The sequence below is a fragment of the Fusarium redolens genome, assembly GCF_020744475.1.
Source record: "Fusarium redolens strain MPI-CAGE-AT-0023 chromosome Unknown BKA55scaffold_3, whole genome shotgun sequence".
Taxonomy (NCBI): domain Eukaryota; kingdom Fungi; phylum Ascomycota; class Sordariomycetes; order Hypocreales; family Nectriaceae; genus Fusarium; species Fusarium redolens.
Window position 1 is genome coordinate 1,371,601 of NW_025763666.1, and position 25,361 is coordinate 1,396,961.

At 48.6% G+C, this 25,361-nt stretch overlaps 5 protein-coding genes and 1 non-coding gene across 6 annotated transcripts; 2 read left to right on the forward strand and 4 right to left on the reverse strand.

The window, feature by feature from the left end:
• Positions 1-3,858: 3,858 nt before the first annotated feature.
• BKA55DRAFT_590501 (Sodium:dicarboxylate symporter) lies at positions 3,859-5,420 on the forward strand (the record flags this gene model as incomplete). The annotated part of the gene is made up of 3 exons (XM_046195101.1): positions 3,859-4,147; positions 4,217-4,991; positions 5,042-5,420. The coding sequence occupies 3 exons, from the start codon at positions 3,859-3,861 to the stop codon at positions 5,418-5,420; spliced, it is 1,443 nt and encodes a 480-aa protein (XP_046053861.1).
• A 1,066-nt stretch (positions 5,421-6,486) lies between these two features.
• On the reverse strand, positions 6,487-7,300 carry BKA55DRAFT_590502 (uncharacterized protein; the record flags this gene model as incomplete). Its single annotated transcript, XM_046195102.1, has 2 exons — positions 6,487-6,985; positions 7,047-7,300. The coding sequence occupies 2 exons, from the start codon at positions 7,298-7,300 to the stop codon at positions 6,487-6,489; spliced, it is 753 nt and encodes a 250-aa protein (XP_046053862.1).
• A 1,472-nt stretch (positions 7,301-8,772) lies between these two features.
• On the reverse strand, positions 8,773-10,154 carry BKA55DRAFT_685606 (peptidase S8/S53 domain-containing protein; the record flags this gene model as incomplete). Its single annotated transcript, XM_046198820.1, has 2 exons — positions 8,773-9,795; positions 9,846-10,154. 2 exons carry the CDS (start codon positions 10,152-10,154, stop codon positions 8,773-8,775), a joined length of 1,332 nt encoding a protein of 443 aa, XP_046053863.1.
• A 2,426-nt stretch (positions 10,155-12,580) lies between these two features.
• BKA55DRAFT_557907 (uncharacterized protein) lies at positions 12,581-16,344 on the forward strand. The gene has a single exon (XM_046191840.1). The coding sequence runs from the start codon at positions 13,061-13,063 to the stop codon at positions 16,256-16,258; it is 3,198 nt and encodes a 1,065-aa protein (XP_046053864.1). The 5' UTR covers positions 12,581-13,060; the 3' UTR covers positions 16,259-16,344.
• Positions 16,345-17,523: 1,179 nt separating this feature from the next.
• Positions 17,524-17,607, reverse strand: BKA55DRAFT_t63. Its single transcript has one exon. It is a non-coding gene; the product is annotated as a tRNA-Thr (tRNA).
• Positions 17,608-21,007: 3,400 nt separating this feature from the next.
• BKA55DRAFT_718510 (FAD dependent oxidoreductase) lies at positions 21,008-22,649 on the reverse strand (the record flags this gene model as incomplete). Its single annotated transcript, XM_046200945.1, has 3 exons — positions 21,008-21,448; positions 21,520-21,763; positions 21,863-22,649. The coding sequence occupies 3 exons, from the start codon at positions 22,647-22,649 to the stop codon at positions 21,181-21,183; spliced, it is 1,299 nt and encodes a 432-aa protein (XP_046053865.1). The 3' UTR covers positions 21,008-21,180.
• Positions 22,650-25,361: the final 2,712 nt, after the last annotated feature.

The following is a 25,361-nucleotide window of genomic DNA, read 5'->3' on the forward strand; positions in this document are numbered from 1 at the left end:
TGCCTGCACCTTCCCCTCGGTCAGCGAAAGGTGAACAGCGGCTTGATCAAGACACGGCAGAGCAACGGGAGCTAATCCTAAAACAGTTAAGCGTACAACGAGCCGTTGTGCCGTCAACCCGTGGCCCAGCCTCGTGTGCAGCGTTAATTGTGCGTTGCCCCTCAAACTTGAAAACAATGGGGACAATTCCAGCTCAAAGTCAATAGAATACTATGTGCATACCTGTCATCATATTCGCAGCTGTGGATCGTTGAGATAGAATCTGTGCCAAGAGTATACCCTCAAGCAGAAATGGTCCTCATGACCCGAAGCTTCTTTCGACTTCTTCCCCTCAAACGACATGATCCAAAGGTATATTCCATACCATGAGAAACAGGACCATGCCTTTGCCTAATCATGCCACTTGAACATGACTGACAAAAGGGCAAAGAAGCCCTTGATTGAGACTTGTTGCTATTCGTCAAGAACAGAATTTAGCCAAGACATTTCCGCAAATCTCTTAGTCAAACAATAGTGACGAAGGATGGTCCGACTAGAACTACCAGGTTGAAAAGAGCGCACTTATGGGCCTCAGTTAAGTCGACTCGACAGTTGGCTTCTTCTTCTAGGTACTTGGCCAAAGCTCAAGTCAGCTCGCGTGATCTGGGAATGGATTCCCCGAAGCGAATCCAACAGAAATCAGTAGTTATTGAGTGAGTTCCGGTTCGACGTCGGGAGCAACCTAGCCAGGAGGGCATCGAGAAGTCCCATTCGTTGGCTAATTCTCATGGGGACCAGTATCAGGACTGCCGCACTGCCCATGTCATCCCTCGTTTGAGCTACCAAGGTTGGGTTGTTTCTCAGGGGCATCGTCTACCGTTTAGTTATGCACTGACGGATGCGAGCTTTGTCTTGTCGTAAACCTAAAATATATAAACGACGACCAATATGCGACTTGCGAAACGACGTTTTCATAAGCTTTCTCCTCCACATGTCCGAGCTTGTCTCAACTCCAGGAAATTGCGGAGAAGTTGCTGATTGTTAGTATTCCATTACGTACAGTCTCAAGTGGCCATCTCAGAAGGAATAAGAAGCCTTCCTGCGTTGCGGGGGATCCAATCAGCAGCATGATATCTTCTTGGCCATCGTGGGGGGGGGGGGGGGGGGGGGAGGGGGAGGAGCAAAATGCAAAGGCAAAGGCCAGAGACGGCTATAAGCGGACTGGCGTTGCAATCGAATTGCCTGCGACTTGATTCACTCGTCAGATTATGACCCCAATACCAAGCTCTCCAACTCCAACCATTCTCCTCCAAGCCTTTTCCAAGACTTTCCCACATGCCCTTTGCGGAACGATCACTTCCCAATCTCACTACTCGCCAAGCACACTGACGCCCGCAGACGAGATCCTGACATTCAAGTTTGTTCTGTTTGCTGGCGTATCTTGGGAATGTTTGATACCTTCATGTTGCCTTTCTCTATCGTCTGTCAGTACCCAATGTAGGTATATTTCGCGGAGGGAAACAGAATGTGCCAATGCGCCATTTGGTAATTTCAAGTTGGCTGAGTTTTGACGACGAGTCAAGCCATCCTATTCACCTACTTTATTCAGTGGGCACAGGTGGATATTTAAACGTAATAAGTCGATGTTCTGCGGGGTGAAGGCATATTCGCTTCAATCGCATGGAGATAAGCTATTTCTTCAAAGTGAAATGGCCCGTGTCAAGCGTTGGCCGTAGCATCGGCCGGACATTGATCTATAGAGGGATAGGCTCCAACACCCATGGCCACCTGCAAATATCCCTCATTGTGATGAATATAGTACTGGTAGACTGGGTTGGAGCAAAACGAAACGAGGTATCGGAATCTTGAGGATGGCGCGCACCGCTCAAGGGGGAATTGCCCATTGTCGTATATTGACCGAAATACAGGCGACCCCCGAATGTCGACATAAGGCGTGGTCGACCTTTCTGAGCAAGTTTCCAGAACCTTTTCTTTTTGGGGTAGCAAGCGTTTGCACGGAAACTACCCCAAACAGGTTACTTAGCGCGATCCTACAGGTTGCCTGTTTCTGCCTTCCAGCGCCTCTACGGTAATTGATTCGTTCGGAACCTGAGTCCGGTTATGCTTAATCGCCTCATGCGGCAATTGTAAAGGATGGTCATGCCCGGTTATCTCCTGACGCTGCCTTCCAAAAAGCCCCCATATGCCATTGCAATGCCTTACAGCGTACGTCTCGGAACCAGAAAGAGGAGTTGGAAGTCTTGATTTTGCATGAGATCGTTCCGAGGCAATGGGTGGCATGGATCCTCGATGGAACGTAGCAATTGTCCGCGTGATGACCCAAGACACGGTCAGCCAAGAGAACGGGGCAAAAGATATATCCACAGGAAAGTAATGTACTCTGATGCTGAGAGACATTCAGTAGCTGGTGAGGATGTCTGGTCAAAAATTAGCCGCCAGGTGAATCAGAGACTTCCTGGGCAATCTCCCAATAGACTCCATAATAAGAGCGCGGTTAGAGCAAAACCACGGAGAGCAGCCCCCAAATTTGGGTGCAAGAAAACGATGCCAGGGTTCAGCTCAGAGTCCCACCCCTTGCTTCAACTCCTGAGGTGGAGACGTAAATACCCATTCTCGGGCTCGTTGGAGACCGCTGATTCAGAATTGATGAGCTGGTGCCTTGAGAGCGAGAGTATCATAGGCCTGTATTGACGAAGCCGTTGCTCAAATCATCGAGCCCACCGGCCCCAAGTACCTTCTGATTCCTTGCGTGCCTTCCCAGAGCTCCTATTGTGGTGTGCTCTTGTCCGAGGAGTGCATGATGGTGAGACAAATTATTTACCACTCAAGTACGAGAATTGAGTTAAGTCGCGAGGTAATGCCGTTAGTCATCCTGCGCTTATAGTAGCGCTAGTCGAGTAGCCTAAGCACGCCACATCACTCATCCTCTTCTGGTGGTTTGTGATTGTCGTGATGCTTCTTCACGAAGAAAACCACCATGGCTAGATAATAGTTATCTCCAGCAGCAACCACTCTAGCCGGATCCCTGACACCTTATCTCTCGTTGAGATACGCGGGGACTTGACCAGGTCTCGGCACTGCGTTATCACTCTTGGTATTTCGTAAAATATGCAACATCTTAGGACGTACTGCGTGCTTGGCTAGATAACACCAACACTCATGCCCCGTCTGTGCAATCCCCATCTCTGTGGCGTGGGGCTCATCCCAGTAAATGCATGGTACTCTGTCGTGTGTGGCGGCTTGGCTTGGGGAGAATGTACAACATGTTATGGGCTGGAATAGTGCCTCGACTTCTTGGCTCCCTTGGCTCTTCTTTTCGAACGACTCGTCCGCTTGCACTTTCTCTTGGCATCGTCGCCTCCTCGGGCAAATCCCAACTTTCAATCAACCAGTACTCCTTGGTTTTCTCCACAATGTCTGCCAACAAGTGACTCTGGGTCGGCTTACCCGAGCCACCAGGTTATCAAGACCAAGGAGTTGATGCTTGTCGTCTTGGCGATGGAGAAAGAATTTCGTAATGCTCACCTTCTCTTCTTAGCCAGGCCAAGCTCGAGTGTTTCCTTCAATGTGTCGCATCTTTGCTGGTTTCGGCACGCGATTCTCTGGGCACTTCATCCATGCCCTGGTGTCACTCTCTTGACAGAATCTCTTGATGCTCCATAGCATCTGCTCCCATGTAGCCAGCTTGGCTTGGCGATAGGGAGTGCCATGAGGTATAAAGGCTGCGGCGTGCTCTTGAAGTTTGCCTAGGAATTGTAGTGCCAGTCCTCGCCTCCATTTCATCTCTTGCCAAAACTCCCCAACGGCCCTTTCTTGTCTCTAGTCCTTGAAACTCAAGCCAAGCTTGCTGTTGTTGCAATGGCCACCAAAGAAGAGTTCAAGGATGTCCCCGAGGCACATCCGGTACAGGTACCTACGAACTCCAGTAACGACATTCCTCACGATCATGCCGAGGAAGAGATTGTGAAGAAGCCTTGGTGGCATGGTTTCAAAGAACCCGGCTCAGCTCTTCAAATCATCGTAGCCGCCCTGCTCGCTATCGGCATCGGTGTAGTCGTCGCTACCCAGGTCGACGATATTCCGGAGGCTGTTCCCGTCATTGTCGGTATTATTGGTAACATGTGGCTAAGAGCCCTCAAGGCAGTTGGTAGGTTCCCTTTTGACATGAAGCCAGCAGCAGCTTCTGCGCTCAAGAATGGCTGCTGACCAGTTGCAGTCCTTCCCCTGATCGTCTGCTCCATGTTGCTCGCTGTGACCAGACTCCGAGAGATGACCAACGGGGGTTCTCTTCTAGCTAAATGGACCGTCGGATACTACATCATCACCACTCTCATATCCATCACACTGTCTTGTATCATGATGGGTCTCGTCTGGACCAAACAGTACTCGGTGGTCAGCGATGGCCCGCTTGCTGAAGAAAATAGCGACTCACTACCCGACACCACTGAGCGCCCTATTCACAAGGTCGTGGAGGAAATGTTCTTCTCTTTGATCCCCTCGAATGTGGTTAAGGCGTTGGCCGAAGACCAATTGCTTGCAGTCATCATCACTGCTATCATCGTTGGATACCTCATTGAATCCCCTCGCTCGCCCATCGTTCGCGTCACCGAGGAGATTGAACGTATGATCACCAAGATCATCACATTCCTCATCGCGGTGGCCCCTATCGGTGTTTTCTTCCTGATTTTGCCCAACCTGATGAAGCTTGACATTGGCGAGATCGGCATGAATCTGGGTCTTCTCATCGGTGCCACTCTGTCCACCATGCTCATCCATATCCTGATCATCGTGCCCATCATATTCTTCGCCTTCACCAAGATGAATGCCTACTCGTACTGGCTCAAGATCTCTCCTGCCTGGATCACTGCATGGGGAACTGCTTCGTCTGCTGCCACTTTATCGGTCACTCTTCGATGCGCTAAGGACCGAGGTATTCCTTCCACCATCTACAAATTCACTTGTCCTCTGGGCTGTCTGATCAACATGGACGGGTAAGTTGCTGCCTTGTAATTTCAATAGTGCAAGACTGACCCGACAACAGCACCGCCATCTATCTTCCTGCTGCCGTCGTCTTCATGGCTGCCACGCAAGGCAAAACCCTGGGTCCTGCCGACTATGTCATTGTTGCGCTGCTGTCAACCTTGGCCTCGATTGGTGTATCTCCCATCCCCTCGGCCTCACTTGTTCTTTCAATCATGATTGCTCGCTCCGTCAACGTCGAGCTCACTGACATGTATGCTGTCATCGTGGCTATTGATTGGTTCCTCGATCGCTTCCGTACCGCTGTTAACGTTTCCGGTGATCTGTTCGCATCTATGATCATCTACAAAATGACCAGGATCGAGGATCCGCCTGAGGCTGTCGAGCAAAACGCCCGGGAGGCTGATGAGAGCGAGAAAGATGCTTCTAACAAGGTTTAGGAATGAACCATGGATGAAGTTTTTATAGCCGGCGTTGTAGCGTTGAAATTTTGAAATTCATTAGTTGGATAACGTAGTTGAGATAAAGAATTGATCAAGATCTTTGAACTTAGTAATTCGTTGGACGCCGATGTGAGTAATAAATGTGATGACTCAGGCCAAGAACATGTTGACAGGGAAAGTGCCGATGAGCAAAAAGCTTGGCCTCTGTGATCCATCTTGCGTGGGGAAGGAAGATGCTTGGCGTAGGAACGGCATTTAAGGTAAGTGCTTCAGAACTCATAGGCCTCAGCTCAAAGGCAAAAGTTCATAGAGAATGGACAGCAATGTGTAAGGCACATGTGTATGCCCTTAGGCACTCGTTGTTGACGATACACAATGTGAGAGGGTCAGAGACAAAACAAGAATGGAATAATAGAGGCTGAAAGATCAGAATTACAAAACAAAGTATTGGCTAGATGAACTCGAGTAAATAGGGACATGAGAGATATATAATAGATGTCAGAGGCTTGTTGAGCCTAGTCTTATCTAGGTAGGTAATAAAGCTGACCTACCTGTTCTCCGCTTCTGTTGCTTCTAGACCCTCTAGACCCCTTGACGAACACCAGCCGCGGTAATCCAAAGATAAGTAAAGGTCGAGTACGTCAGCACTTTTAATGCTGTATCTAATACGAAAACACGACAACGCGATTAGCGAAATCATGTTTGGAGAGGGGACTCTTAATATTATCAAGAAACGAAAACTGAGGCGGATTCTGAAATGTTGATCCGGACTTCTCCTCTCAAAGTATACTCGGTGTTTTGATTTGGGGCCCATAAAGCTCTCATTAACAGCTGGATCCAAATGAAAACGTAAAGAATATTGCATAAAGCGTGCGATAGTGAAGCTTTACACAATTGATACCACGAAAAGCAAGGTAAGATCAAGAACAAATTTACTATACAGCACTACTTAGCAAAAATGGCTACAAAGCTTCGCCGACAGACTGTTTCCCTCATAGAGTCGTTACAAGTCCATTCTCGACAATTCCATTGCCGAACAGCTCCCCATCTTTGCAAAGATCCGTCATTGCTCATACAGCCTTTGGAACGCAACATTTTCCAGTATCCTCGAACCGTTTATACTGGAGATGTCGTTTCCTCCAATATCCAACTGCTTGTCATACTTGCCCATCGCCATGTTCATGAGAAAAGGGCCAAGTTTCTCCGTTGGGCTATGCATCGACTGAAGTACGGTTCTCATGAGGGGACCCATGAACAAATACATGGCATTGTAGAGCATGCCAGGGTTGGGAATGTATGGTTTAATGGCTTCATGATTTGTGGCATCTACGCCGGCAGGACGTACAGATTCGACGTGAAATTTCGTCGGCGTACGTAAGTCAGAAAGCGCCCTCTCAGTCTCCCCCTTCACACGACTGAAGATGGGTGTAAACGAAGTCGGCTCGAGGGTGGCTCCATGGCCAGAAACGTATATGAAACGGAAAGGCTCGTTGGAAGGTGATATTTTAGTGAAGGCTTTCGCGGCAGCAACAGGGAAATCTTTGGTGATGGTGACATATTCACTTTGTCGCACAATGTCAGATTACAGAAACTTGGGTCATTGACGATAAAGCGCAGACTTACTCTTTTGTCACTTTGAGCTGGCTAATACCCAATGCCCAGACTACACCTTTGGCGCCTTGCAGTTGATCGAGAACTTCTGAACTGTATTTCGTAAAGTCATTGTGAGTGATGACATTGACTCTGGGATCATCTGCTGCCATCGGCACTGGCCTGCGGCTCAGGATTGAAATCTTGGTGATGTCTTTCGATTTGAGCATAGCATCAAGCACGCTGGAGCCAACGAGGCCAGTGGCTCCAGTAAGTATGAGATGCATGATGTTTGAGAGTGATTGGAAATTTTAGGGTACAAGTGGAAAGTTGAAGAATTAAATTAACACGTTGAAGGGGACCCGGTCTATGAGATGTGAGCGGGCACCTGAGATGATGTACTGCGGTTGATCGTTTAACAAGTCCCAACAGGTCTAAGAAATAAGCTTACTCCAATTGCTTAGTGTCGGAACTCATGATATATCTCCATGGCGGGCCACGGATTTAGGATCTAGTGTTAAATCCGTGTTTGAGTAATCTAATCTCATCAACGTTTCTGCTTTGGCTAGTATGAAGAGCTACTTCTAGACTCACAAATTGCACGGCGAATATAGGTCTTATCTCATCTTAACACATATTGGTGCTAGTAGAGCCGGATTTCTGACTGCGGCTTTCCTCCAAAAGAACATCTCTTGGGGGTATTCAAGACCCATACAGGGGGTTCGATTAACCGTGCAGGTCTGGCGTTGCTCTAACGCGAACTAGTAGAGTGCCCGTTTCTATCCACTTTTCGGTGTAAGCTTCTGGACAATGTCTGCGAAGCTTCATTTGTGGTTACGTCTCTACAGCGATCTCTACACTGGAATTTCCCTATCAAACTTATTCTATATCTCTTATCTCTTGCATGAGCGAGAAGAAAAAAAAAGAAGAAGAAAAAAAGGCCTAGCTTGATATTCCCTCATTATCTAAACTACCTAGGAATGATCGGTCCACTATTCGCTCTTTAGCCACCCTTCTTCATACTCCTCTCAAACCTGGTGGTTACAGACGCTCTTAGTATGGCTGACTGTATGCAGCAATTTTTTCTATATATATATATCCTGAGTGAGTGTCAGACTACGATGGAACAAGCGTCGGTTGCTTGACAAATGTAACTCCAACGACAGATTGAAAGGCTTTAATCCCAAACTAATGCCGGCTGTCTGGTCGGGCGCTATGCAATATCCGGGAGAAATCAATATATGTTCGCCCTTGCTATACTTCCAGTGGATGAAGGACCCGTCAGGAATGACATATATCTATGTAACTGGGACGAAAGGGCACTCTTGATCAACAAGGAGCCCATCACCATCTGTGTCCATCCAGACTTGAGGGGGGTATTGAGCGGACCAGAGACAAAGGGCAAGCCCCAAAACCCCTACTACTTTTAGCCTCGAATTGTTTGGAGAATGGCAGGCATATCTGAGCGCAGGATGAAAACTTATGCAATATTGACCACGAGAAGCTACAGGCTCAACTCAAGGATAAGAAGGTCTAAGATTGTATCAGAGAAATGTCACAGGATAAAATGGTCATCAAGACTCCCAGGCCAAAATAGCTGGTATTGATATATATTGGTAAAGATTGAATCGAAGTCTAAGTTAAAACAAAACAATCGCTATCCCGTATATGCTTAATGTCGATCCCAAACGCCTTGCTTCATCATTTCTCTTGTCCGCAGTCTCTATTTTAGTGGCACTCCGGCTGAGTAAATTGAGAATTATCTGCTTTGAGCAAAATTGTTGTTGTTGGCGATCCGGTTTGGTGAACCTCGGCGGCTACCGAGAACCTTATTGTTGGTAGCGTACTTCTTGATGTATTTGGTCGTGGTGTCAACGCCGGTAATGCCGTACACTGACTGAGCGTACAGCACAAGACCAGAAACATGGGGGGTGGCCATCGAGGTGCCGCTCTCAATGTATGTACCGCTGTCGCTGAGCCATGAAGCAGAAACAACGTCGACGCCTGGGGCCAGCATATCTACAGAGCTGCCGTAGTTGGACCAGCTTGGGATTCTCCAGTTCTTGTCAATGGCTCCAACGGTAATGGCCTGAGGAGCTGAAGCTGGAGATTTCGTCTTGGCATTTGTTCCTTGGTTTCCGGCGGCGACCACAAAGATGACTCCAGACTTGGCGGCATTCTTGATAATGTCGTTCAGCGCTCCAGATACACCATCGATGCCAAGAGAAAGGTTGATCACTGAGAACTCTTGTCTGTTCTTCTTGATGATATCGTTGACGGCCCACTCGATGCCGTTGAGAATAACCGAGAGATCTGCGGAGTCGCCCTGAAAGACTTTGACAGAAATGACCTTGGCCTTCTTAGCGACTCCGAAGGTCTTTCCAGCAATGGTCCCAGCAACATGAGTACCATGGCCCAGTCGGTCAACATAATCTTTTCGGAAAGCTGTCCATCCATTCTTGGCCCGGCCTTGGAATTCCTTATGGGTGATACGGACACCGCTATCAACAAGGTAGGCAAACGAGTCAGAGCCGCTTGGCTTGTGGTAGAGATAGTTCTGGAAGCCCTTGTCGCGGTGTGAGATGGTTCCGAGGCCCCATGTGCTTGACTTTTGGTTGATTTCACTTCGTTTTTCAAGTTGATCATCATCATCCTCGTCTCCGGTGTCCTCGCCTTCTTGACTTATTGTTTCTGCTGGTGGCGCTGGTTCCACGGGTTGTTCTTGACGCTTGGAAGCGTTCCATGTTAACTTGACTCGACGGTCAGGCTCAACACGGGCGACCTAAATCCACTGTTAGACATCAACACGTTATTCTGGTCAAGATATCTTACCTCTGGGCTCTTTTTAATTTGCTTGACTGTTTCATCATCGAATGTACCAGAGTATCCGTGAAAACCGGCCTCAGTCTCAAATGTCTTCTCAACACCATTGTCGCCATCACGCTTCTCGAGACTTCGCTTGTGAACGCCGTCAACCCAGTTTAAATGAGCCTTAACTGCAGGGGGCCTGATCGCAGACTTGAGGGTAATGATGTAGCTGCCAGGGATTGTACTATCGACGCCGGGAGAAGTTGTAGGTGCTGCTAGACAACAGCCAAAGAGGGTGGTAGCAATAACTGCGAAACTCTTAAGTTGAACCATGGTTCAAATGATGGTGTGAAGACTAGTGGAAGGAGAGACGAAAGGTGGGAAGAGAGTGTATCTTGATAATGAATGAGAGTGTTGGTTATTAAAGAAGGTCAAGTTCTACTCCGGAAGTTCTTGTTTCAGACTTAAGTACGGATCAGAGATTGCACTAGAAGTCTCTTGTTCGGCAAACCATGATTCTACGCCATCGTGCCAGGTTCTTGGGGCGAAACGGACGAGACCCTGACGAGGCATCATTACCATGACCAGCTACACGATTAAGCAAGCACCTCGTCGTAGTCAAATACCAGATATACCGCCACACGGACCCATCTTTGACGCAGGAACAATGAATTCAGAGGCCAGAGAATGGAGGCGCCGCGTGGCCATTGCTCTAGCCATACATTAACGGGCGGATGGTGGCCCGTATAGGCAAGGAAGCAATGGAAAACCACGCGATGGCATCGCAGTGGCCGACTAGTTAAGCTCGGATAGGGCTAGTTGGCCCATGCCTCGATAGACGGATCTGGAGATGCGATGACGATCCATCTCATGAGTCGTACCTTGGCCTATGTGAAGCAATTGTGGTGGTGACCAATAAGGTCCGAGGATATAACCCGGAAATGGTATAACTTCCCAGTAGTTTGGTCCAGACATTTAAGCCGCATTCCTCCACACAGACCACGACGCATACAGGACCCTGAGTATTGGACTAAAATTCTCCGGGTACTCCACAATTTGAAGCCGGATTGTCTTGCCTGACACGGTTTGACCCTGCCGATAATCATCGTAGGTTTAAATAGGAGTGTTCTAGCACCTAAACTGGTATTCCAACCATCGGCAAATTCCATTTGCCAAGCGACGTATTTGAGTATTGGAACTAGCGTTTGTAGCTCCCTGCATCATAGTCCGCCTCTTGCGCAATGCAAATAGCTATTGTATGCCAAGATTAGGCTTATGGCAGGCAGTTGCCTTTATCGTCGGAGGCATCAATGATCAGACCCACAGTACCAATCTTTAGTATTTGTTATATCGACGACTCAGTCCCTATTATTGTAGAGGCTCAGGATCTCAAAAGTCTTGAACAAACTGAAAGGTCTTCTTTTCCCATCTCTCAAACGCCATGAACAGCTGTCATTTCAAGATCGTTGCGCAGCAATTCAGAGACCACAATCATGCCGCATGGTATCACACGCCTACCACAGTTACACAAGAGTGTGCATATCTCTCACCTACCCAGATTACACAGGGCTTGAGTGACAAAATACAAACCAGGACATCATAATAAACAACAATAGCTGTACAAAGTGTGCCAAGTCATACAAGGAATTCAGTGGCAAATGCCCTCTGATCTAGATCATGACTCGGATTCTTGCCAAGCGTATTACAACATGAATATTTCAACGTTAGTCATGGGCCTTTGCTAACGTGCGGGCGTCAGTTCATGGCGTGGCATAACTCGCAAACATATATGACTTGGCAAATTCCTCTTGGCTGAATGACCGGCAGATCTCAAAAAGGCACAGTGACGGTCGTGATAACTGGGCTCTCTATCACGGCTGAGGATGTTCAGTCCAGTCAGTAATCAGTGGGATGTACGGATTGCTTCATATATTGGTAAGTATATTTGATATTCATAGGAGAATGTCGGTAGACTAGCAGATCCCGCACTATCCATATGTTGTGAAAGGTGTGCTTAATAGAATAAATATTCTCTAGCCTTCATTTACCGTCTTACTTATGCCCTTTCTCATAGTTTGAAAAACGATGCCACTATCACGATGTCAAGGCACTCCGGTTATCTTCGATTTTATAACTGGTCTACATTTGAATGGCTCTGTCTCCCACAAAGGTAAAGGTCTTATGGATGACCCACAATCCAGTCTTTTACCAGTATTATTATCTACATAAAGAAAACTGATCTATTTTCCGCATTAATTATGTCTGGATCGGGACCTGGGCAAGCTGTCATGGATGTGAAATATATGTTTATAGAAGGTCATTTCATTACCACTGAGCCATATCAAATTGATATGAATCCCTATGGCCACCCTATGCTATTAACTTATTCGAAATAATGATGATATCAATGTATGAATGAGATACGTCTGTAGAAGGAGTTCAGAAACGGCCTTCTGGAAACACGGAGTCAAGCTGACTCATCAAGTTGACTAATATCACTCTCCGTCGCTCTCTCTCATTAACACTGAAATATGCCGACCTCATACGTAGTATAAGCAATACTAAACACTGTTAATTGATTGGGTCCTGATACTCAGTAAAGTCTCGATGTTGCCTCCGATGCTTAGCTAAGGTTCGTGGTCAAGCAAAGAACGGCAACCGATTGCGAGATCGCCGAGTGCCGGTCGGACCATCGGGGGCGCTAGAAAAAAAGTTGTCCCCGGCAGGAGGGATCGGAATTTCGGGGTCTCCATTGGGGACCAGTCTTTCATGTGGGGTAGTGAATAAAATGGTGACCACTGAGAAGAAGATATTTACATATAAGCTGTTGCGGCTGTTTTTGTCATCCCACTTTCCCATCTTGCGACATCGAAGCCCTTTCCGAAGTCGGCCTAGTTCAATTGCGTGATTCTGTCGAAGCATCAACAATTCTCAAGACCGAGCAAGATCCGTCCAATTCAAGGGCAGAGACAGGGGAAAATAGAGTAAATCGGCGCCATGGCTTTCCTTACGGTTACCCCGTTGAGTCGCCTTTTGAAGGGTTCTTCTTCTTCTTCTCTTTTGACTCCGCCACCTCTTCTGCTCTCCCTTCTTCAGTCTTTATCACCCTGAAAGTATCTCATTTCGCTTCAGAACCAGCGACTTGAGTTTCAGTCGGTAGACCATCTTTTTGACTTGAAAGTCAATAGTCAACTGCGGGGTTTTGTTCTTTCTCTTAATTGACTCTAAAGACCCTCAAGATGCCTCACCAAGAGTCGGCCCCTTTGGCCAAAACCAACTCGGCAGACTTCAACAAATTGTCGTCAAGCCTCCCTTTCGGCCAGCAGGTTCCTCTATCATCCATCTCTGGTCCGACTTATGTGACCGCCCAACTCCTCGTTCAGCAGATCGCCTACAAGTTGTCCGATAAGATCTTCTCTTACTCTCCCGAGACCTTCGACCTCGATATCGCACTCAAGGAATGGGCTTCCAAGAACGAGAAGAACATCCACGGATACTCAACTGAGGTTCTGCCTCTCCAGACCCGAATTGGCGCCGGTGCCCTTGCTCTTGGTTACATCTTCTCTCCCGACTTCGATGTCTCCAAGCGCCACATCCCCCAGTCCCTGGTTGCGCCCTCAGGCAGCCTCCAGCAACTGCGAGGAACCCTCGACCAGCTCTCTCTCCTCTACGGCGTTTCCAGCCCCTTCGTCGCCCATGTCGCCGCTCTCGACTACTCTGACAGCAAGGGTCTAATCTCCAACTACGACTCTGCTCTGCGCCTTGCTGAGGACCTCGGCCTTGGACTTGTTGCCAGCACATCCACCTATGAGGCTCAACACATGTCCATCTTTGCTACTCTCTTGGCCACTCTTCTCCCTACTCTTCATATCTACGATGGTGTCCGCGTCGCTCGCGAGACTCTCCGTGTCGTGGATGCTTTGAGCGAGAACGGTGTTGCCGACCTGTACAGCAAGCTCTCTGCTGAGGCTGGCAAGCTCAACACTCGTCTTGACACCGCCGGTAAGGTTGTCGAGCTTCTCAAGCTTTTCAACGATGAGCTCGGCACCATCTACGAGCCGTTTGAGTACCACGGCCATGAGACCCCTGATGTTGTCCTCGTTGCTTTCGGCAGCGTTGAGTCACAGGTCGCCAAGGAGGTTCTGGCAAAGATCTCTGCTGATGGCGCCAAGGTTGGTGTCATCAACGTGCGAATTTACCGCCCCTTCATTGAGGAGGCTTTCATCAAGGCCATCCCTGCTTCTGCTCGTACAATCGCAGTCCTTGGTCAGGTCAAGGATGAGCTCGCTGTTGAGGATGAGGCTACCCAGTCTGCTCTCTACAGCGATGTCCTGACTGCTGTCACTTTCTCTGGTAAATTCGACAACGAGCCTGCTGTTCTTGACATCAAGTACACCCCTGCCCAGACTTTCACCCCTCAGGGTCTGGTCAACACTCTCCACAAGATCTTTGACAACGAGGGCGAGGCCAAGAAGCTGCCTTCTCTCGTTCAGGCTCAGCAGTTCACCTTCTGGGACCTCGATAACTCCTCTGCTCTCAACTCTCCCAGTGTTATTGGCAACCTCCTCTCCAAGGAATCTACCTCTAACGTTTATGTCAACGAGATCTTTGACAACCTCACCCAAGGCGGTCTCGTTCGCAGTGACCTCCGAGCCTCCAAGAAGGCCCTTGAGGCTCCCTATGACATTGACGACGCCAACACCATTGTCGTCGGTGACGAGAAGATTCTCAAGGAGGTTGATGTTCTCAAGGGTCTCGTCGAGGGTGGCAACGTCATTGTCAAGCTTTCCAACTCCAAGGATGACGAGGTTGAGAAGCGTCTCCCTGTTGCGTTCCGAAAGGGACTCCGGGAGAAGGCGGCTGAGCTCTTCATCCTCGACTCTTCCTACTCGCCTGCTTTCGAGAAGGACCCTCTCTTCTCCAAGCTGCTACTTGAGTTGTCCTTCCTGAAGGTTGCTCTTCCTGACTACACCCCTGAGGATATCGCCAAGCACATCCTCGCTGAGGGTCACCCTCCTACTCTGGAGGAATCCATGGATGCTGTCGGCCTTTGTCTCCGTCATTTCGAGGTTCCCTCCACCTGGGCTGAGGTTGATGCCGACTTTGTTGACCCCAATCTTCCTGCTACCATCCAGAGCAACAGCTTCGTCGTCCACGACAAGGAAGAAGCTGAGGAGGCTTTCGAGCTCCGTGACTGGCAGGCTGCTGCCAAGTCCCTTGCTTTCAAGGAGGCTTACGGCACCAAGAACGTTCTGCGACCCGAGTTGTCTGTCAAGACCTCCACTATCACTGTCAAGGAGAACCGCCGACTTACGCCTCAAGACTACGACCGCAATATCTTCCACATCGAATTTGATCTTGGCGACTCCGGTCTGACTTACAAGATCGGTGAGGCCCTGGGTATTCACGCTGAGAACGACGAGGAAGAGGTCAACCAGTTCATCGAGTTCTACGGCCTTAACCCTGCCGAGCTCGTCCAGGTTCCTGCCCGCGAGGATCCTGCTCTTCTTGAGACTCGCACTATCTTCCAGGCCCTCGTCCAGAATGTCGACATTCTTGGCAAGCCTCCCAAGCGCTTCTATGAGGCTCTTGCTGAGTTTGCCACCGATGAGACTGAGAAGCAGAAACTTGAGGCTCTCGCCAGCCCCGCTGGAGCTGAGGATCTGAAGCGCCGCACTGAGGTCGATACCGTTACCTATGTTGACATTCTCGAGGAGTTCAAGTCAGCTCGCCCAAGCTTCCACGACCTCGTCAAGATTGTCAGCCCTGCCAAGCGCCGAGAGTACTCTATCGCCTCTGCTCAGGCTGTCACTCCCAACTCAGTGTCTCTCATGATTGTCGTTGTTGACTGGGTTGATCCTCGTGGCCGTACCCGATACGGACACGCTACTCGCTACCTCAGCCGCCTCCCGGTTGGTGCCAAGGTCACCGCTTCAGTCAAGCCTTCCGTCATGAAGCTTCCTACCAAGGACACTGCACCCCTCATCATGGCTGGTCTCGGAACGGGTCTTGCTCCTTTCCGTGCCTTTGTTCAGTACCGCGCTATGCAGAAGGCTCAGGGTAAGGAGATCGGCTCCATCCTCCTGTACCTTGGTTCTCGCCACCAGCGAGAGGAGTATCTCTATGGTGAGGAATGGGAGGCCTATCTGGCCGCTGGTGTTGTCACTCTTATCGGTTCTGCCTTCTCTCGTGATCAGCCTCAGAAGATCTACATTCAGGACCGCATGCGTCAGACCCTCAAGGAGATTGCAAAGGCCTACATCCAGGATGAGGGTAGCTTCTACCTCTGCGGTCCTACGTGGCCTGTGCCTGATGTGACCCAGGTACTCGAGGAGGCTATCGCTCACGAGGCCAAGGCTGCTGGCAAGAAGATTGATCCTCGCAAGGAGATTGAGAAGCTCAAGGAGGAGGGGCGATACGTCCTTGAAGTTTACTAGACGATATGCGTCTTTCATGACTTATGCTCAAAATGGTGCTTAGGATAGTATAGAAAGCATTGAAGCGTTTGAATTCAACTATATGACTGTATCTTTACATTCCGTCTTCTGCATAGTGATGGTTGTTATCAAGTCAGATACAGGACATTCTCTATCCACAGATCCGAGGCTTCCGAGTTACTTTTATATCAACATTGGCAAGCTTCCGTAAGAACTGAACGTCTTCCAGGTGCGTTTCTCAGCAGGACCTCGCTCTCGGTTCCTCGACCCCTCTCGCAGCCCAAAGGGCACATCTAGGACTGTCTGTCCTCCTCCTCTGCTGCCCTTTCAGCCCATGACCTACGCATTGGTGGCTTACGCGCGCGACTACCGGCAAATCTTTGAGGTTTCTGAAATTGTTACCCGCCTTAACAATAATCCCAAGTTGTTGCCCAACCTCGAGATTATCTCGTGTGGCATAAGTGTTCTAGACCACGAGCGAAAAGCAAATATCACCGGTGGTGAAACCTACTAGCGACCAAACAAGACAGGATACCCACCGCGGTGAAAACGAATATGGAAATCCGAAGGCCTTCTTTTCTTTTGTCTCTGGAACCGACAAAGCCCTGCAGATCCTTTTGGGCATCAACCCTAGCTATTGGCGCTCAGCCCAACTGGTGAATGCCCAATATTTGCTCACACGAAGGGGAGAGGGATGCGCCGCGGAGATGAAATCGAGATTACTTGCATGGGTGTGTCGCTGAAAAGAGTATTCCGTGGTTTGGAGGCTGACGGCTGATCCTGTGAGGGAGGTTTTTGACTTTTGAGCAACCGGTGAAGGTCTAAGCGAACCGATGATAGCCATCTGGCATGCTTCAAATGCCGAGATGGGATTGGATGGTGATATGATGGTTTCTACAGTGTTCGGAAATGGCGGTTATACATTTCTCATAGAGTTTTATTATCATGGTTTCTCGTAACAGCTGAGGATATATTGGGTCATTCGGCAGACGAGATAATGCACGTGGTAAGTAAGTATTCATGCATCAGAGTCAGATTAGGTATGTGATTTATCAACTTGATCTCTTGGTGTCGTAAATAGCCTATCGCCTGAGGATCACCTATGTCTCAATTCCATGTCATGCAGCTCAGCTACCCTCAGAATACCACAAGGCTCCGAGTAAATCACCTCCTTGGATGATGGTCTAGTTTCACGAACGTACAAGTTACACACAAGTCTGCTTGGGTTGCTCAAAAATGCTTGGGGGTCAAAAAGGAAAACTATCTGCCCCGTACTGGAATCGAACCAGTGATCTTATCATGTCGTGTTGATTTACTAGTGATACGCTTTACCACTGAGCCAACGGGGCTTGCTGATTGTTAACGGATTCGGAGCCTAGATGCTCTATACGCATGCACAGGAGCAGAAATAAAATATTAATTTATATATACTTGCTTTAATACCTCTAACAAAATAATAAGTAATTATTAAATCATTCTCTATTATGTATCCTTTAGTATTTAATAATAGTAATATGTTTAAATTGCTCTCTTTAACTGTATAATAGTATTACTGTCTTCTTAGCCTACCCTATAGCTGTAAATGTAAGTAATATGAAACCCTGCTTGACCCTCTCCTCCCAAGTACCAGACCAGGCTCGATAACAATAGCTCAATCCTTTGCTCAATCTCGCACGATCCATATCAAATCTTGGAATTCCAAGATCCAAAGAATCCGATCGGATCGGATCTGTCTTTCCACTGTCCGCCGATTTCGGCACCTCCTTGAACGCGCATGAACACCTCGCCGTTAGATTGCGGTGATGAACTGCAAAAAGCAAACATATTAGCTTCATTCTTGCCACGACAGCCACTTTGAGTGGCCGATGATATAAAAAGCAATGTTAAGGAAAAGCATTGCCCCCCTTTGAAGTGTCTGTTCAGGGAGTGATCGTCAGGTGAGGATACTGCGACAAGCTGAAAATAGAAGCCACAAAATACCAAAGCAAAGCAAAGAAAAGCAAGATCTCACAGAGCCATGAATGCGTACACACTGTATGTGTACTTCACTGGCGGGACCGACTTGCTGACTGGTTAGACGTATCCTGTCACTGAGAGATCGACGACATGGATGATTTCTCTCCTGAATTGAAAACGATAACTCATACGAGGCGTCAAAGGGATCGACAGGACGGTTCGAGAATGCCGTTTTATGAGGCCGTGGCGATCACTTGGCCGTTGAGTTCAGAGTGTATCGTTGTTACAGCTCCTCCTGCAAGTTATTGCTTTTGTTTGTCACGCATGCCGCGTATGTTGTCTCGTCATAATCAGGCCGAAATGGCAAAGAATCTGATCGAGTGGCTATGATCGATTCAATATGACTGAAGCCACAGGGGAATCCACTCAAAAGTGAAGCTCATTGTCGCCTTATTTTCTCCTTGCAAGCAGTACATTCATGGCGTCAACACGCCGCGATGTCATTGAGAGTCCAGACTTGAACTAACCTGACCTGCAGGGAGACAACAACAAGTCATGTGCGCCTATACGAAAAAGAAGGAATGATTCATGCCGACTGCTTCCATGCATGTCTCGTCCTTTCTTTCATCACCGGTCTCAGCGTATTGAGATGCCTCATGCACATGACCTCTATAGCCTACCGAGGCCAGTAGCCTAATTGGACTTTACAGACCGGTACGGAGATCTCACGATGCATGTATGTACAGTAGTGTAAGTAAGTACCTTGGCACACCTATCGGAAATAAAGATACCCGGACCTCCCCCAATCAATCTCCTGAAACTGGAATTCCAGAGACAAGTCAAAAAGAAACATGCAAGGGCCTCAACTCAAATTGACCTATCAAAAAAGACACGATAAATTTGAGTTTTGCACAGCGTCAACCGTATAGCCCACTTTCATATAGCCGTAACTCTTAGCTTCTCCTGAAAATGTTATCTCTTTACTCTCATCGTCACTGGGAACTCATCCTCCGCCAGCCTTGTTTCCCCGGGGCCCTCGTTCCTTAGGTTCAGGGGTCTAATGTGCTGTAACTACCATGGTAGACTGTCGTAATCGCATCACCTTGACCAGGTCCCGAAGAAGAGGTCAAAGCGAGAAGAGATCTGCAGCACTCCCTGCTTCATCTGCTCCCGGCCACGAACCTAACCCACAATGCCATCTGCTCAAAACTCGTTATCTAGATACGATCATACGATTCAGATGAGAGATCCCAGCAGACCGCCCTATCTTTGAGGGGCTTGCAGTTACAGTAGTAGTATATGCAATGCAGCTCCATGCATGAAGGATCGTGGTGAGCGAGAGACGAAGACGAAGAAGAAGAAGAAACGGGCTCTGATTCCAGCCCATGATTTAGTCTAGCCTTTAGATCGGTATCATGCCTCCCGCTAACCGAACGGAACCAGTCTTGCAGGGATCATCAACTACCGATACAAGGGAGTTGACCACTGTCATGTCATAGTCATAGTCATAGTGGCAGGGGTCATGCCTCGTATGGCAACCCTGAACTTTTGCAGTGTGCACCTAGGTCCTCGTGATCCAGTTCCACGTATGTAAGTATGGGACGACCAAGAAGGAGAGTAGTCAAAGTACTGTACATATGTAGTTGTAATCTCATGACATGCGAGGTGGTACTGTTCTCTGAACTCATCCCAACACGGATATGCCAAGGAAGGTTATGTGCCGTAGCATGGACCGTAATTACCGCCCGTCTCCTCTACAACTCTGTCACATATCACTAATTCACATTGATATTCTCCGGTTACAGAAAACATACTGTATTGTACCTACATACTCTTGCAACGGGATCCGGAAGGCGAGCCGAGAGGGAGAAGTGCTTGTATCATGCATGTGTTATTGAAAACTTTACAACCTCTTAATGCTAATAATGCTCATCAGATAAATATCTTGTTCCGTTCTTGGCACCCTTTTAAATATCCATGCGTTTGAGAATGCTGACCATAAATGACCATGACACCCACAACATAACATGACTGGAAAAGCAATAAAGTGCGAAATGAACGAAGAAGAAATCTAACACTCGAACTTGAGTATCACAACAGAACTTTTTTTTTTTTTTTTTTTTTTTTTTTTTATAAAAAAAAAAAAAAAGTTTAGACAGAAATAAAAAGTGAAAAGAAATAAAATGCAAAATATGATATGTCATGATACCTTTAGTCAGTTCTAACATGACGAAAAAGGAACAAGAAGAAAAAAAAAAAATGAACCAAAACAAGGTGACGTAATATTACGCAGGGAGAAAAGACAAGAAAAAGGAAGGGAAACAGACATGAACCCATTGATATCGCAAAGAACCAAATCGGCCCCAAAGCCACCACATACTCCATATCTCCCAAGAGATTTTCTTCGTTCATGCTCATGCTCATGCTGATGCTGTAGCTTGGAAAAAGCAACGTCAAAATACCTAGTGAGAACCAAGAAGCCCACATAACAGGGGGTCCATGCCCGTTGCTGAGAGGAGAGAACAAGCCCTCAAAATTTTAGTGCCCATCATCATTAATCGTCATTCCCAGATTGCTGGTTCAGCTTGGAGCATCCATCGTGCGCCGTAGCGTAGCGGAGGGGAGTGATAGCGATAAGGTTGCGCTGTCGTTGGTAGGATGAAGCCTGGCCTGGAGCTTCAAACTTTGGCGCCGATCCAATGCTAGACATGGGGTAATCCATCGCTCGTCTCACCCATGTCGTGACAATGACAGACCCCTAACCCTTAGGTACCACCCCTGCTCCTGCACTGACCCCTGTCAATGGCCGCTGTCACTGACCCCGTTGGTTGGGTTGGCTTGATCTTGGTTTCGATCTTGCCACACTTCTTCAGAGGAGTTCCACGCCATAGCCTTGGCTGTCGTTTCTCAGCTTCTGTCGGGACAGGGACGAAGAGGAGGAGAAAATAATGATCTTGTCTCGTCTCCTAGTTGGCCCAACCACGGGTCCAGTCTTGCAAGTCCCCGACGATTTGGTATGTTGGGTTCGCCGAATGACCATCGCCGCCCTTCTTGTCCCAGGCCCATCGATCGGCCAAGTCGCTGTCAAGGGTTCCCTGCATCATGTCCACGACGTAGTCGCCAATGACAGGTAGAAACTTCCATCCGTGGAAAGAACCTCCTGTTGCGATGTAGAGCCTGTCGCTCTGCGGGTGCGGTGATATGAGGAAGTCATGTGTTGGTGTTGATGCGTCCCTGTGGCAGAGACCAGTCAGCTCAGATAACTTTACACATATAGGCTCATGAGAGTGGGTGGCCTTGCTTACCAACACATTCGGTAGGCCTCAATCTTGATATTCTCGACTTCCTTGCCATATAGGCCATTGAACGTCCTTCGCGCCCTGTCCTCAAAGAACTTGAGAAATCGAGGTCCCGTCCACGTGTTATACATGGACTGGTTAGGCGCAACTGACATGGCCTCACCGGTTGGAGGGAATACTTGATAGTTGGTAAAGCATAGGTCGCAGTTGAACTTGATAGTTCCGTCACTGAGGATTGACATGCCCTCACCTGCAGATGACTTGTTAGCCCAGCCCAGTCAAGTCAAGTACCGATAATATCCGCCCCGGTTGTAACATCAAACAAGCATGCAAGCAATACGGTACGTACCTTTGACCTGAGGTAAGCAATTCTTGAGCACCGGAATTGTCGAGAACTTGTCTTTTTGCGCGCCATGCAGCTTCGCATAGAAACTCACAGCTCCTGTAGCCAACAGTCTCTCACCAGCATGGAGTAGTGGCTTCTCAGGCGCGCTTTGCGCGAGTAGAGATGCCGTTCGAGCTCCAGCAGCAAGAAGAATCTTGTCAGCTCGCAGCGTCGTGCCGTCCTTGAGTGTAACACCAATGCATTGGCCCTCGGGCCCAAAGTCGAGTTTTGTAACTTCTCCAACGACATACTCGGCTCCGAGGTCGACCGCAGCCTGGACCACCGCGCCGAGAGCCTTGTCCGCCTCCGCGAACCCTACGTCAGGGTTCCAGAGGACCCTGTCCACGCCCTTGAAGTCGGCCGTCTCAAAGGCACCGTTCCAACGACGGCGCACTTCATCGACAGGCAGAAGCTCTGACCTGTTGGGGATCCCCATGTCGCGGTAAGACTTGATACTCTCTTCGCCGAACGAGGTAGAGTCAGCACGAAGCATGCCGACTTCGTGATACCAAGTCTTGTATAGCTCGTCTTGCCTCCACAGGGGCATAGCCTTCTTGAGCAGGCGCATGTAGAGTTTGTCCGGATAGTCATCACGGACGATCTTGTTGATGTCATGAGATGCGGACCTAGGATTGGGGAAGTAGGCCGTGTCAACAATGGTAACTTGAACCTTGCCCTTTCTACGAAGTGAGAGCGCAGCCGCAGCACCAAAGTTGCCCGCCCCTATGATGAGGACGGAAGGGATGGCCATGATTGAGTCTCGCTGTGTCCAATTGAAGTCTGAGAAACAAATTCGCATCAGGGTGACTGTAATGATAGGTTCTTGTACTTGTTCCTGGAGAATAGAAAAGTGAGACTTGTTGGCGCCATATCATATCCCGTGGGTGCGAACGGCAACTTTATATTGCAAACAGCAACTCCTGAGCTCGCAGCCGGGCCGGGAATTGCAGGCCAATACCAAATAGCGGTCGACTGAGAGACGCCAGAAAGCCGAGACTAGTAACCGTTGAGAAAAGACGATTGCCGGTCAATGTAGTCTTGTGCAGTGCAGTGTAGTGTAGTGTACATAGTATATTGACCGTCATGTAGGCATGCGCGCGAGTAAGGCTAGGACAAGGCGTCCAAACAGCCAATAGGTACACGGCGTACAGCCCTGTCGTGCACTCCATACGGGTAGTGTAGTCTATAGATCAGCTACAGTACAGTACAGAATCCATGGCCCCAGCGCCAACAATTTAGTTCCACACTCCTTGGATAATACATTGATTGACTGATTGACGATTGACGTGGGCTCGTGCCAAGGGAACTGTCTCAATTTGACGGCTCCGGCAAGGGGGGTGTTGACCGAGAAAAAGAAACGACGGGAACAACAAAAAGATTCTCAGAAAGAGATTCGATTCAGACTGAGGAACTAGTCGAGGATCCCTGGACTGCTCACCATTGGCTGGTTGAACGGGGGCGTGCCAAAAGTGTATCAAGGAGAGAGCGAGAAAAACCAGGCGAGCGATATGAAGAGAGCGACAATGTCGTACATACTTTTTAGCCTGGTCCAGCCCATGATCCTTAGTGAAGTGGGAGGTGAGAGAAGAAGAAAAGATACTCTTTTCTCTCATCGCATTCTCCACTCCCCCCAAAAAGCGAGAGCAAAAAAGTAAAACAACCCAGCTAAGGTCCTGGAACTAAACAGCAAGCTTCGCCTGGCTCACCTCAATTATGGTTGAGCATGGTTTTGGTTGGTTGCGGGGCGTTGCTTGGCTGTTCCGTACCCAGGTACCACAAGCCTCGCTGTGTGATGATGATGACACCAATTGATGATAAGCGTTGTCTGGATGGATAATAAATTCAAGACACGACCGACTGAGACTTAAGTTGGTTGTCGTTTGCTCCGCCTAACCTTGGGTTAGATGCAGTTATGCAACTCGCCCGCAGGCCATCGATGCTGTACAGCACAGTGCTCTGGAACCCATAAACGCCATGCATTAGGCCAGTTGCCCTGTAAGGATCCCCACGAGATCTGCTCTACTGGCACGATGCGCTGTACCATACATAAGGTATCCATTCCACCCAAGCATTGGGTAACGCCTAAAATCCCAGATCTGACAGTTCAGCACGGCGCGCCCTGCGACTCAGCTCAACTCGAATAGCCCAGACCAGACCAGCGCAAGAGAGGACAGGACGCCGCACACTGTTGAGTATCACTAGTCCTTGTTGCGCGGTGCATGGTTGACCAAGGATGGACAGAGTTGAAGAGCTGAAGTCGACGCTATGACAGGTGTACCTTTCCGTAGTCTCCGGAACACACCGCTCATCTGACTTTCTTTTGTTTCCTCTCATCTCATCTCTTTTCCTTTTCTCCCCTCTCCTCCTAATCTCGTTCCGTCTCTTCTCGTCCCATCTCGTTCGTGTCCTGGTCCATAAATCCTGGTCTGGGATGGAAACTCCCCTTACACAACCCATGCAAGTTCCCAGTTGCTAGCGCCCTAGTCCCGCACCGTTAAGAAGCCACGTGCGCCACTAAGGGCTGCACCGAGTCTGTTCCCCTTTGCCTGGAGTCGAGATGTCAATGGGAAATGTTTGTGGGGAAAATGGTAGATTGGTCAATGAGATCGGATCGTTGAGCTGAGTCGAAAATTCATCATGCCATTGTGTAGGTAGTGCTTGAGATGCTACTATTTGCCTGCCCACGATCTCGAATCATAGTGCTGCTGCTACTTGAGAGTTGCCCAAAGACTCTCGTCACCGTACATACCGATATGATTTTCTCACAATTGCTGTTTCCAACTGGCTGGTTCGCATGTTGATCGCCAGGGTGCATGCCCAACAAATGGCCCTAGTGCCGGGATCATCGTCTAGGGCCGCCCCAGAGAAGAATGATAGAATTTCACCATTCCCTAGAAGCTCTGAAAGCACCCTGAAAATGAAATGTCACATTGCTGCAGTATGAGATCGTATGTCTGCAAGTCATCTGTGGCCAGCATCCCACGAGTTTGGGAAAGCCACCCGCTTCTCGCAGTAGGCAGGCCAGCCTAGTACTGTATTTGTACGTACTCTAGTAAACCCCTTTGCCCGATCAAGCGCCTCTTGCGCGGGAGCTGGCAGCTTGTACCAGTGCACTTGTGAGACTTCAACCTGTTTCATTCTCATACGTGGCTGTACTTCCTTTTCTCGAACGTTCTGGATGCGTGGTCCTGTCGTACGACTTGTAGACCACCAGCAGACCCGCGCAATCAAAATGCCAAGCCTTATTATGCATTTCTGAAATTTCCCATGCTGCTGTCCGTCTTGGCCCTGTAGGCACGGGTAGATCTGTGACTGAGATGCCGCGTCGGTGGATTATTCCATCCTTCTTTAATCGTTGAGGCCTACCATGTCCACTTCAACTGCTGAATGTAGTACCTGCGAGCCGGCTGATCCTCTTTTTAGAAGGATGTCCAGAAATTATTGTGAAAAGTTTTCATGCATC

Excerpts from the sequence above, each read along its gene's own strand:
- BKA55DRAFT_557907 (XM_046191840.1), top strand. The coding sequence starts at position 13,061 with ATGCCTCACCAAGAGTCGGCCCCTTTGGCCAAAACCAACTCGGCAGAC.